The sequence below is a fragment of the Sciurus carolinensis genome, chromosome 8 (genome assembly GCF_902686445.1).
Source record: "Sciurus carolinensis chromosome 8, mSciCar1.2, whole genome shotgun sequence".
Classification (NCBI taxonomy): domain Eukaryota; kingdom Metazoa; phylum Chordata; class Mammalia; order Rodentia; family Sciuridae; genus Sciurus; species Sciurus carolinensis.
In genome coordinates this window covers 1,846,998-1,860,698 of record NC_062220.1, presented here as the reverse complement: position 1 = coordinate 1,860,698, position 13,701 = coordinate 1,846,998, and the positions used below count along the sequence as shown (strand labels likewise).

Genomic DNA, 13,701 nt, shown 5'->3' with positions numbered 1-13,701 from the left:
CATGCCACTCCAGGCCCTCCTGCAGCTCAGGCCTCCACAGGACACAGATTGCAGGGACCGGACCATCCAAGAGACAGGAAAAGAACACGTGCAGGTCACACGAGCTGCCGTGTCACAGACATGATGGCTATTTGGGGGCTTCCGAAGAGGATCCTATAAAATTTTAATAGCTAACAAGAAACCAATAAGCACAGCTTCAGTTGTGTGTGCACAGGTGCAGGGTGGGTAGGGGAGAGAAGTTAGGAAACGTTCTGGAGTGCTCCAGAGCAAGGGCGTGACAGCCCCTGGAGGGCACTCAACTCAGCAGGAATGTGTCCTCCACCGTCAGGGCACACGCACCCTGCACAGGAGATGGCCGGGCTCCCGCACCACGTGCCGACCGTTGCGTTAAGTGCTGGGAGTCACCCGGGGCTGAACAGTGCTCTCAGGCAGGAAGCAGTGCACGCTGCACCACCGTAGCTTGCTTAGCTTCTGCAGGGGCCTTGCCCCTTGTCAGGCGGAGGGAGGACAGGATAGGGCTGTGTGAATTTGGAGCTCCCTGAGGTCCTGCTCAGAGCTTGTGACACACAGGTGTCCTGGGAGCGTGTGCTCTAGACTCTTGGACAATTCTGGACTCCGAGGGTGGCCAGCCCTCAGCGCTGGCTTTCTAACCTCTCTGCAGTTCCTCGCACCTCCTTCCTGCTCACTGGCCCCCACCTCACCTTAACAGGTGAGGGCTGAGTGCATGGAGAAGTGGCCACTGCTCCAGCTGCCTGTGGGCACACTCATGGCTCTGAAGTCCACGTGGTCACCCAGGACTCGCAGGGGGATTCTTCCTACCTTTAAGACTTGGTAGAACTCCTTCTCTGAGCTATAGGAACACGAGGAAACAATCTACAGTTTTGAAGTTCAGCCTGTTCATGGAATCTAGGAGATTACTGAACTTCCTTATTGAATGTCCTGTTACCCAGGTGTTCACTTGCCTGGGCTAAGGGCTGCTCAGATTATCTGGTTACACATTATCTCTGGGTGTGTCCATGAGGGTGTTTCCAAGCAAGATTAACATCTGAATCTGTGGAATTAGAAAAATAAATTACCCTTCCCAGCGTAGGTGGGCAATAGACAGCCCCTAGAAAGCCAGAGTTAGAACAAAATGGCTGAAGAAGGAAATTTTTTTAGAACAAATAGTTAAACAGAAAAATGGACTCAGCAGCTCAGGAGGCTGAGGTAGGAGGATCGCAAGTGTGAGGCCAGCTTCAGCAACTTAGCAAGGCTTTAAGCAACTTAGCAAGACCCTGTCTCAAAATAAAAAGGGCTGGGGATGTGGCATAGTGGTTAAGCCTCCCTGGTACCAAAACAAAAAACGGAAACAGTATGAATGGAGGAAAGCACTACAAAATAAATTTATGATCTGAGATAGAAAGGATTTTTTTGACTGTGTTTTTAAAACACACACATATGCACAAGCCATAAAGGAACTGATTGATAACTACATAAAACTGCAAAAACTTCTATATAGGGAGAAAAAAATTTTAAAAAAAGGGAAATGTTATTTGCAACATATTAGGCACATTTCCTTCATATGCTACGACAAACAGAAGAAGGAATGCAAACACATGACAACCGATATCAAAGGAGGTCCAGCCTTCCCCCAGTTAAAACAAGAAGGAAGAACCCATTTCACCCAAGACTGTAAGAATTAGAAAGCGCCGTGATGATTCTCCAGTGCAGAGGCAAAGCGGGCAACGGACTTTCTGATGAGCCGTTAGTGGAACTGAGACACAGGCATCTGCTTGACGCCCCCAGAGCCCTTCTGTAGAAGCGTAGCTCATGTGGCGCTCCCAGCGTCTGCCAACATAGGCCCTTACAGCCATCTTCCTAAGGAGGAAAAGCGTGAACCACCAGAGAACCCGCCACTGAGGAACGCCTGGGTGACCACTGCACAGCAGGAGCAGAGCCCAAGGTAGATGTGCAGATAAAGAAAGATTTCCAAGACAGATAAGTGGAAAAGCAAAGTAGAAAATGTTTGATAGGATATTTTTAAAACATATATGAGAAACAAGTGAATCTGAGGAATCTTTGGGACAAAATATAGTAACAGTCCTAAAGTAGTTTTCTGTAAAGAAAAATGGGAAGATGAGGGCAGGAAGAGAATTACTTTTTGTTTCAGCCTTTGTGTGTGAACTTTCTAACGTATGCATAATTTAAATTTTATTTCCTTCAACAAAAATTATCTGTAGGGAAAATTTGTATTCTCTGCTTTTTCAGCTTTGTGTCTTTCTATATTAAAGATTGTTTTAATATGTTAAAAAATTTATTCTGGAAAAAGTCAGGAAAAGGGAAAAAGGCAACAAGAAGATAATAGAAAAGGTAAGATAACAGGATTAAAACTCAGTAATAACAAATATGACTGAGACAAATTTCCCTATTTAATAACAAACTCTTGGATTGCATGAATTGTAAGAGACACACTTAAAACAAAATGAAACAAAAATGCTCTATGTGAAGGCAAGCTTATCACAAGTCAAGCCCATGACAAAAATGGAATCACATGAAAATCAAAATAGAATAAATGAATGTTTAAAATGTATTTGGAAATTTAGACTCTAAAGTACCTCCTATTCTGATGTTCATGACAAGAACACCAGTATTGTTTGGTGAATATCTAAGCTATTCTTAGAGGAAAATTAGTAGTGTCAAATATAATCATTACTGAGCGAGAAAGATTAAAAATAATGAACCAGTCATTCAAATCAGAAATCTGGAAAACAACACTGAATTTTTTCTTAGATATAGGAAGTAGAAACTATAAATAGTTGTTAGGAAAAAGCAAAACTGGAGGGTACAAGCAATAGCTGGTGTTTGAGGGAATACTTTAAGACAAATATGTCATCAGAGTTTAAAAATACTACAAACCTGTTTCATGAAGCAGAATGCAGACATACAGAAAAAGAGGGTGCCCAATAATCATTCTAAAATTAGGAAACTATTTTATACAGCCTTATGTCACTAAAGCTGGAAATGTAATTGAAATTATTTCCTATAAAAATAACAAACATGGAAATTTAAAATATAAATGACAGAAAAATTATAAGCATCCTAATTTTTATTGATAAGACATCAAATTTAACAGCTATTCCTAATAATGGCAGTCACCACAGAGCCAGATGGAATTTCCTTGTCACAAAGTCCGTATTTGAAACTGAAGACGTGCTGTTTTGATAGTGAAGCCCTGGAGAGGCAAAACTGGCTTGCCCCTGTCAGCCCTGGCCAGCCTTTGCTGAAGGGGACACAGGAAACATGGGCAGTGCATGTGTGCTTGTGCCCGGCTGTGTTCACGTGTCAACACACATTACATTTGTAATGTCGCGTGTCATGGAAGGTACAAAAGCCCTTGAAAAATTATCAGAAATTTGAACTACTAAAAGAAGTTCAAATTCAAGATAAATATACAGTAATCATTTCTCATAAAACAGCAATGATCAGAAATAAAACACAATGAGAAATGATCCCCTTCCTCTTAGTTGACACCCAAGAACAAACTGAATGAGGAAGTGCCCCACTCTAAGAAAAACGTTTTTCTGATGACATAAAAGACCTGCATAAAATGGTGGATGTAAATAAAATGTCCATTTTCTCCAGATAATATAAATTCAGTGTCCTTTCTAACTCCCCAAAGAGTAGCCTTGACCATGCACTTGGAATTCTATAGGTTAATTCTAAAGTTTACCTAGTCGAGTACAAAGAAGTAAACATTTTTTAGAAGGAAGATTAATGAGCCTTGCTAGATATCTAAATGTACATATATACATATGTATATTTGGCAACTAAGAAAGATTCTTAGGGAATAATAGAAAATTAATAAGCAGTACAAAGTTGCATGTACCAGCATACAGGCGTTCTGGGATTCTCAGTCCGTAGTAAGGGGTATTTCAGAGTGCAGAGAAAGACATTGGGAGCCATGTAAATGGAGAACTGTAGTCACGTAAGTGGGGAAATGCAGCCTCACCCCACCACCTCCCCAGGAGAGCACCGCGTGGATTAGCACTTAAATAGTTCTAAATGGATACATGCAATGTCTGGAGCCAAAGACCGCTTCCTGGATGCTGCCTTTGTTAGGCAGGGGTGTCAGCAGCCAGTGTCCTCGCAGCAGAGGAGGTGTTCAGGGGCCCTGTGCGGCAGTGCCCCTGCTTCCAGAAGGCTGGTACCAAGAAATGGCCTGCAACTGATCATTGACAAAGCAAAATGCTCGTCTTTATTTTTAGCAAAATAATAAAAGTGATTTTTAGTGAAAGTAGAATATTTCTTTGTATATCAATGTTGAGGGATTGCAACTGTTTTCTTGTGCTTTTTAAACTCATTTTGTCCCATCATCCCAGATTTGGAAACCCATCAAAACTTATATTGAGCAACAAATATGCCACTTATGGCATATTTGTTATTGATTCTATTGAATTCGTTGAACACCTGGGACTTACGAGTTTGAAAATTTTGTAGGCATGCAGTCGAATAAGTATTTCACAGTTGTCAGAAGCTTACAAGCAGCCCTATAACAAACGCTCCAGACGCAGCCTGCCCAGGCCCCGTGCTACTGGAGTGGCTCTCGTCACCCAGGCAAGCGCCAGGGTACACCACCTTAGGGAACAGTTACACATGTCTTTTGTAATGATAGAGACAGGATTTTCTTATTTTCATCAAGAAACAAACGTGTTTCAGTGAAAAGAGTTTGGCCTGAGACTTTGCTTCCTTTAAAACTTATTCTCCTTTAAAGACCTATAAAAAAATACCTTGCTTAATATGAGGTTAAAAGTAAAGCAAGGCTTTAAGATCTACAAGTCACAGATTAAGGTATTCAGATTAAGGTGTTCATTTCTAGTCTTGGGTTCTTATGTTAATCATTCTGACTTTTTATTTCTGAAAGTTCTTTTCAGAACCAGAAATGTGTATGAAAATATGAAGTCCAGCTTTAGACGAGTCAGGGTTGCTGTCTGTAGGTGTCCTAGAGATGGCATCCACTAAAAGTCAATGAATTCCAAAGCCAACACGGACAGTGCTCTGTCAAGGCTCCTCTGGGCAAAAGACAGGCTCTAAACAGGAGCTCCTGCCAGGAAGGGCCATGTGATTCTCAGGGCGGGAAGCCCAGCTGCCTTCCAGGCTCCTCGCCCTGCCCTCCCACAGCTTCACTGTGTGGAACTGCAGATTGGAGAGCTGCTGAAGGTCGGGTGTTCGCATTTTAGAAACAGGACTTTTTGCCAAATGGGGTGTGTTCAGTTCTGAGTCACATGTGCAGTGACAGTAGTTCTTGAGTCTGAGTGGCATGAGAAACTAGCAGCCACATTTCTAAGCTAGTCTCCATTCTCACCACTGGTGAAAGTTAAATTGAGGCAAATTTGTTTCATTTTCAGTTTAAAAAAATGAAATTGCAAATTACTAGAAGAAATCATGTGGCACATTTGAAAGTTACAGATAGATAAATGTTGGATCCACTGTCAGTAAAATAAAGAAATGGCAGCTGAGCCTCCTTTCCCAGAACAGCTCTTGTCACTCCTGCATCTCAGTGGCTTTCAGACGTTGAAGTCCGTAGAACAGTGACAGAAATCTTGGGCTTCAACAAAGTCATTACCAACTTTAAATCTTACCAGACAGGAGTTGTATAAAAAGGAAACACCACATACTTTCCGGGTCATCTAGTAAAGTCAGACTCTTTAACACCAGGCAGGTGGAAAGGCCCTGCCCGGCACACACCGCCCACCTGGCTTCACCAAAACTTCACGTCGTTGACTTGAACCTTTCTTAACTGCATGTGAGTTGACATTTCTTTGCCATACTTAGGCACCACTGGTTTGTATCAAAGATAGATCATGCTAAGGGAAAAAGAAGTCCAGTAAATAGGAAAGAGGATCATACTCCATTTGATGGTTTTAATGCAACATTAGCAAGAGTAAGTGTACTTGTTTCATATGCTAGGAGGGGTATATTGTTAACACTCTAGATTATATTAGCGCAGGCCATTCTAGTTTTATGATTAATTTACTTTACTTGTAAAAGATGTGTAGTCTTGCATTTTTACTCTGTTCCCAGGAGAGTTAATGATCTCTTCTGTGGTTTTCATATGTCTTTTGTGTTAATGAATAAAACGTAGTGTTCGTCTTTCTACAAGTAAGAATACAAACACTGAGACTTTCTCTTCCCATAAATATGCTTGAAAGTACCATTGGCACATTCCTAACAAAACTGAGCCACAGCAAAGTGATGTGGCTTTACAAAACAGGTGCACATACGGCCAAGTCTGTGCTGAGTTTTGTACCCTCGATTGAGTGTCAGAGAACCAAGACTCAGAGAGGCCTTTGTCAGAGAGGGTGCTGGAGCTGCCTGGGGCAACATGCTCATCCTGGCACACTTAGGCAAATCTTGGGAACTCAGATCAAAGAGGGCTGGAAAGGCCACTGGAGCTGTTATGCTAAGTCCCTCCAGCAGTGTGTACAGAAGGCCCAGGGTTGCCCAGAGCTCAGTGGCTGGTGCTTGAATGCTTCTGATCCTTATCTGGAAATTCTGCTAGCATATGTCATGTAATTGAGGCATGGTCTTTTATTGCCGCAGTTAAAACTTCTCGAATGCATGGTGTTATCTCAGCCCCAGCTACAGCCTGGACCATTGTTTAGAAGCGAGGTCAGCGATCCGTCAGATGCTGCGCTGGACCTCGGGGCCACGGGCTCCCACTCCCTCCAGCCTGGGACTCCTCTGGCCTTTTCATTTCCATCTCACCAAACAGCATAATGGTCTTGAAGTTTGTTCAGTCCTTTGACTTCCTTTATCACATAGAGATGGCAAACATTCTGTTGCTAACTTGAAGTGGCTCCAACCAGTAAGACTGGAAGGATATTAAACCAGTAAAAGCTTATCACCTGATTCACTGATACGCTGTAAATTCCAGGCTTTTCGTTTTGCTTTTGAGGGTGGTCATAAGTCAACACATTAGTAAGCAATTTGCTGACATCAAGATGGATCACTCAAGACAGCCTCCTGGGCGGACAGAGTTCACCTGGATACTTCTGTTACTAATTTTTTTTTAATGTTTAGCTAGTATGTTATTTGTAAATGACCAGTAATTGCTTTACATATCAATGGCCCCCAACTCTTGGTTACTTAATTTATCAAGTGTCTGAAATAGGAGACTTAAAAAGAAAAACATATTCTTTTTAAAATTGAACATTTTGTGTATCTTATCTGTGTGGAATTCATAATGTTAACCATTAGTTTAAAACTCAGTTGTTGGTCCCGCCCCACTTGAACAGTTCTTTCCCTTTCAATTACTAGGTCATCGCACCACATGAAAAGTAAGGAAATAAAGAGCCATGAACACATAAGCATTTGACATCTTAGAAGTGTTTAGCAGTAGCCACGTTTGGAAAGTTGCCTGGAAGTGACTATAATAGTGGTCAATCAATATACATTGATGTTTAAAGGTACTTTTTTGGAACCCAGAGCCTTGCGCATGCTGATAAGCACACCTGCCACTGAGCTGCACCCCAGACCCCAAAACATCACCCCTGCTAGCTCTCAGATACTTGGGACTACAAGAACAGTATATCAGGCCACTTTCAGGAATACGTCATAAATGCATACGAAAGCACCAGTGTTTCTGTTAATAAGCTAAATTTAAAACCAAAATTCGGACACAGACCATCCAAGACCAGCATCACTCCTTTCTCCTCCTGCAAGAAGGAATTCTCCTGTACTCCTTTCAGATATATCCTTAGGGGGCATATATTTGTCCCCATTTTTAATCCATTGCAAATGTAAAGTCAAACATTTTACTGAATGCTAAGGGCCTCCCACAGGGACCCAGGGGCTACCCTGAATCTGAAGCGTGAGTTTGAGAAGATAAGAGAACACCAGCCAGCAGGTGAAGGGGCCAGAGTGTACTGGGGGCTAGGAGAGAAAACGCACTTCTGGCTGGAGCACGGGTGCCTGCGTAGGACTCCCACAGCATTCACGTGCATGGCCCGAGGCTGGATGGGCATCCAAGAGCTCGGTCAAGGAGCTGAGTGGAGCGTCACACGCACAGGGAGGTGACGGCAGCCCAGAGTGGTGATGGCCAGGGCAATGCTGGTACCGCCGGGCCAGGGCCACTGCTGTCACTGTCCTGCCTCACTTCCCCAGGCCCTCAGAATGCAAGCCCCCGTCCAGCAGCAGCCCTCCTGCCACCTGGGGCCTTCTCCACTGGAGCAGCAAGTGTGTGGCCACAGGCCCCTGGGCTGGCGCAGCCCAGCTGCTCTGAAAACCAGCGCCTCTGAGGTCATTCATCATGCAGTGCCTGTGACTGGATAAAAGAATAGCTTTCGACCACTGCCACGTATAGAGGGAAGTCTTTTCTCATGTAAAAATGCTCTCAATATAAGCAAGGAGGTATATGTAGTTAAGTGTGACAGTAGTTATTCTGGGAGGGAGGCTAAATGGCACTGGAATGTAAATGTAACTGTGACCATGAAAAGTCCATCTAAACTGCCCTCCCGAGCTGACCCTTGGAGTTTTGCACTTGGCAAAACTGCACTCTCAGCGAGGAGCCAGCCAGGACTGGCTGCTTGGTACAGCCGCAGGCGCACATTCAGCCTGCTCAGCGAGAGCTGTGCTCTGCTGCAGGGGTGCCCGCCTCACCAAGGCGAGAAGGTGTTGGGAACACTGGAGATGGCAGAAGACAGTGAATGCCCGAGACTTCAGGCAGGCCGGAAGTCAAGAGTAAGGCAGAGAGTGGAGTTTCAAGTAAGAGGAGTGAGACGGAACACGCAGGGACCCACTCCTGCTCCCAGAAGGAAGTCCAGGAGAGGGCCGCCTCCCAGGACCAGAGCAGGAGGGCCAGTGCTTCCCTGGTGAGCCTGGAAGCTGATCAGTGAGGACTACCCTGCTGACGACCGTGATGTGACCCCACGGTTGCTGGGGGAGCCACCTAGGCAGCACCCACTTTTGGGAAGTATTCAAGGACAGACTAAGGATTTCTCATTCATCGGACGTGGGATCTGAGGAAAAAAAGGTCCACAGGTTAACAACTGGGACCTGGGCCAAGCAACCTGTTTGGTACTCCATGGAGAGATGGAGAAGGGGGCGCAGGCCGAGGGGCTGGGTTGGGGCTGCCTGGGGCTTGCCGTGTGTGATTCCCAGGGGACTGAAAAATGACTGTCCATTGGCAGCAGATGGCCCACCCTGGAAGGGGGAAGAGGATTCCACACCATGGGAGGCTCAGAGCAACGGCAGGGGAAGAACAGAGAAGGTGATGGGTTCAGTCAGGAGACCAGCAGTGCTGAGAACAGACAGATGCTTGTCTTGGAAGCCAGGTGAGGACCCTGGTCTCCGAGAGAAAGGACCAGGTGTACAAGAAGCAGAGCCTCTGCACCCCCAGCACCATCTCCCTGATGCTGAGCAGCAGCCCTGCAAGGGAGGGCCTGGCAGGTCTGTGTGCGGAGGGAGAGGGACAGAGCCAGGAGAGCAAGCAGCGGGGCTGGTGCCTAGGTGGGGGCTGGAAGAAAAGCCACCACTCAGCACCCTGAGAATGAAAGGCAGACAGCGGTCACAGAGCATGCAGAGACATGAAACTTCCCTTCTCCCCGTGCCTCTTACATCGTTGTGCTCTTTTTCATTTGCTTAATATTTAATGTTCTAAGGAAAAGTTTTAACTTAGCATGATTTTACCGGTTATCTTTAAACTGCACAATGCCAGTTCAAGTACAAACATGAGCATAATTCAAATGTGGAATTGCCAAAATTACAAAATTTGAATTTCCTACCTTGTAATACCTGTGCATCTCATTCTTACCAGAGCAGCTGAAATGCTAAGCAAAACCGACTCCGTTTTAGTCTCATTTCCTGACACACTCACCCTCGGTCACTGCTGAGTGAGGCCTGCGAGGAACGGTCACTCTGGACTGTGCTGGCTCTCCTGTTCCTCCTGGGCCATCGTTTCCAGGGAAGTGGCCACAAGGAAATCACGTGCTGAGAGGATGTGTTGGCCTGGCCAGCCACCACGCTGAGAAGGGAAATGGGGACAGAGAGCTGCAGAGAGAAACCACAACAGTGAGAGGCCCAAGAACCCCACCATGATTAAGAAAAAGACCTGCCTGGCGAAGCTGCAGCACACAGCCACGTGATCCTGGAAGCAGTCAGGGAAGAGCAGCAGCAGAGGCCAGGAGACTGAGCACAGCCTCTTCCATATCTTGGAAAAGACGAAATAGTGAGTACAGAATTGTGTATTTACCAAATGAGACCCACGTGCAAGATCAGAGGCAAAAGGAAAGCAATTACACACAGACAATGGCTTCCCTCCAAATGCCTTCCTTAAAGGAAGTACTGAAGGATACATTCCATAGAGAATGGCCTGGATGAGAAGGCTGAGGCCTAGGGGTGGAAAATAGGGAGCTCTTATGGTTGTCGACTCTGCCAGATACTAACAGTGGTGCCCACAAATTAAAGGAGAGAAATAAGTTGGGAGAGGGAATCAAGTTCAAGTGCCCTGAGATCCTGAACTGTTTCAGAGAACATAGATTCTGATATACCCTAATAATTTAAGTGTGCAATTCTAGGGTGACAGCTAAAAGAAAAGAGTCAGACATAATCTTCAAGGTGGTAGAGAAAAAATGGGTACAGAAAATTTTAATTGAAGAGCAGACACCAACCAATGGCAGGACAAGAAGAGAGGACAGGATGGACAGAGTTTACGGTCTGCCAGGAACCTGTTAGGAAGCGTGCAGACAGAACAGAGCGTGCAGCTAGGCCCAGGTCTCACCCGCGGTGAGGCAGGTGAGGCAGGTGCGGCAGGTGCTCTGCCAGCAGCCAGTCCGGGCACTCTGGGCCCGCTCCCTGCATCCACAGAGACCTGTGTGCTGGCCATTTCCATCTGAAGGAACATCCCCTGCGCCCAGTGCGGCAAGACGCCAGACGGCTCTGTGCTGTGGAAGGGAGAGTGGGACAGGAAGCCCGACTGTCCTCACAGCCACACCCTCTAGAGGCATGGCCCTCCTGCCACCTGTGTTAGGCGTCACCTTCCTTCGAAAGAAGCCACTAGTGTGGCCCAACAGGCTCCCTCAAGTGACCTCGAGGGCCCCTCTTTAGCAACCCATCCTCGAAACTACACTCCCTGTGACATCAGGGGCCTGCTATAGGCAGCCACGGACCACCCCTGGGTTTCGAGGCAGTCCCATCAAGAGGTGTGGTGCACACTACCCAGTGGGTGACAGGCATGCAGGGTGCCCACCTGTAGCGCATTCAGCTGGCAAATGTCAACATCTGTTTTGGATGTGCTGATGGAAAAAAAGTTAAAATTGATTTCATCCTTTAGCTTTTTTAAGGGGATTACTAGACTGTGTGTGTGGCTGGGCTACACTCCTTTTGGATAGGAGTCTAGGGCACCTCAAAATAATTTTACCATTGCTTTTATCATGCCAAAAGGGTTTTTAAACAAGTGCATTATGTACCACTTTGAGATGATAAGAGAAAATAAAATCAAATTCAGTCCATTCCCCCCAAGCCCTGAACACACGCCACTCACTGCCCATCCCCACCTGGGACTCTGCAGTCTCTTCTCCTCACGATTTCCTCACCCCCAATGCTTTTCCTCCTACTCTGAGAATCTTAACTGAAGGCCAGGAAACTACTCACCCTCCCCAGCCCCTCTGAGGACTGGCGTTTAGACTCCGAGCCTCTGTAATCACAGAATCACTAATCTGCCCAGGCATTTCTTCTGATGTGTGTTCCTGGAAAAGGGATTTATGGGAGATGCTCTAGGGCAAGCCACTTAAAACCTGTACAGCTCTGTAAGCACGATACTAACAGCATCAGCCTGTATCCTCAGACAGAGCCCGGATGGCATCCTGAGAGAAGGGCATGTATGTACACAAGGGTCAAACCTTTGTAACTGAGAGATCAGGGAGAGCCATGCAGGGACGTTTCCAGAGGAGAGCGCCCAGCCATGCCTTGCTGTGGATTTGCACCTGCTGTGTCTGCCTGGCCCATGAATCTGAGTGACTTCTGCATGATCCTGAACTCTGCTCATATGAACCTGCACTGGAGCAGAGTCTTACTCGTTTTGCGTCATCCTCACGACTTCTGTTTATCACCGCGAGGTGATAGCTTGCCCTCCTGCCCCAACCACCCCGCTGTCTTCCATTTGAGTCATTCTGTCCTAAGACTGCTCTGCCTTTCTAGATCTTTTCATATCAAAGTTTTTACTCTATCCAAGAAGGGGGCTTGGAGGAGCACTCCAGAATGTATTCAAGGACAGTACTTTCAGAGCAAGTTTCTTGTGAGCTTGAGATAAAACTGCTGCCTCTGGACCTGTGCTAGCAGTGAAAACAAGTCAAGTCCTAAATACTGTTACATAAATTGATCACATCTGCTTAAGAGACTTTTTAAGGTCCTCAGGCAGTGAGGACTTTCAGATGACTTCAGAGCTATGACAAAAGCAGAATGAAGTCAAAAGAAGGCCACCATTTTTCTCTTGGATTCTATTTTTTTGTGATCACACTAAATTCATAGTCTGCAAGCACAGTGGGAAGATGGCTGGAGAGAGCTCTACCACTGCCAGGAATTATGGCTTATGTAATGACGGTCCTTAAAGATCAGAATAAATGGTTCCAGAGCAGAATGACAACGTGACCAATTTTGTGAAATCCTAATTCCTCTCTCCTGCTTTTAATTTCACATGCATTCCTTGCCAGAGTGTACAACCAAATAAACTGAAGGGGAAGAAAATAGATCTTTCCCTCTCCCCGCCTAAATTCTGGAGGGGCTGGTAAATTAGAATAAGACGTATCAACAAGAGAGACACATACCACTTATGAAGTCTCACGTGACATGGGAGCCTTCATAAGGAAGTGAAGACCTGAACAAACGGCTAAGCTGAGGGTTTTGCTGGGTTGATGAAGAACGGAAAGCAGTGGGACAGTGACAGGGCCGTAGGCAGGAAAACCTGGCAAGGCTTCTGCCTCCAGGAGGGGCACTCACCCTGTCTGCAGGGGAGGGGCAGAAGTGGGTTCCTCCCATGCCTTCTGATTCTCAGTTGGGACGCACGCTCTATCCTTCAGCCCTTCAGCATGCCAAGGCACTGTGTCTTTGAGTAGTGTTTCCTGAACACTTTTAGCTCATCTGTCCAGAAAAATTGTCAGGATTTATAGTTATTGCCCTAAAAAGCATTGTTCAGACACAGACTTGAGGCAAGTTGGTAAATAGGTAGTCAGGACCCAAGAAAGCACATGCTCAGCATCTAAGCACAGCCCCTCCTGTCCTCAGTTCATAGAGATCAGCCGCCGTATGCTGTGTTCATACGACACCAACATAGAAGAGCTCTTCTCAGAAGTCGATCACTGCTTGGCTGTAAACCGAAGCATTCTTCAGCAGCTGGATGAAAAATGTGGCCAAGCGCTCACAGAAGAGGACTGGGAGAAAATCCAAGTGCAGGTGGGCTTTGGACGGCAGGCACTGGGTGCGTGAGAGGGTGGGAGGAGCTCCGCGGGTCTCTGGAGGAGGGCTCAGGAGCCCGGGAGGTCTGCCCTGGCTGCACCTGCACCTGTGCAGAGCTGCAGGCCTTCGGGAGCCAGGCAGTGACTGCCCAGCCCCTTCATGGTGAGATGGTTTGAATTCTGGCTAGCTGATGTGCTTTATGAACAATGAGCACTCCTTCCTGAAGGTTTCCTGTGACTCCTGCACCCACGGGAGCCCTGGGACAGAGGAGAA

The 13,701-nt window shown here is 46.2% G+C and overlaps 1 protein-coding gene across 7 annotated transcripts in view; it reads left to right on the top strand.

Moving 5' to 3' along the window:
* Nucleotides 1-13,701, top strand: part of Rnf32 (ring finger protein 32) — a 30,519-nt gene that overhangs the window by 15,977 nt on the left and 841 nt on the right. For 6 of the 7 annotated variants that reach the window (XM_047560873.1, XM_047560871.1, XM_047560872.1 and 3 more), the window contains one exon: nucleotides 13,258-13,425. In XM_047560873.1, the coding sequence (XP_047416829.1) occupies nucleotides 13,258-13,425 (168 nt within the window). Of the gene's footprint in view, nucleotides 1-9,793; nucleotides 10,205-13,257; nucleotides 13,426-13,701 lie in introns of those variants that run through there. The other variant, XR_007109788.1, reaches the window with a different exon arrangement.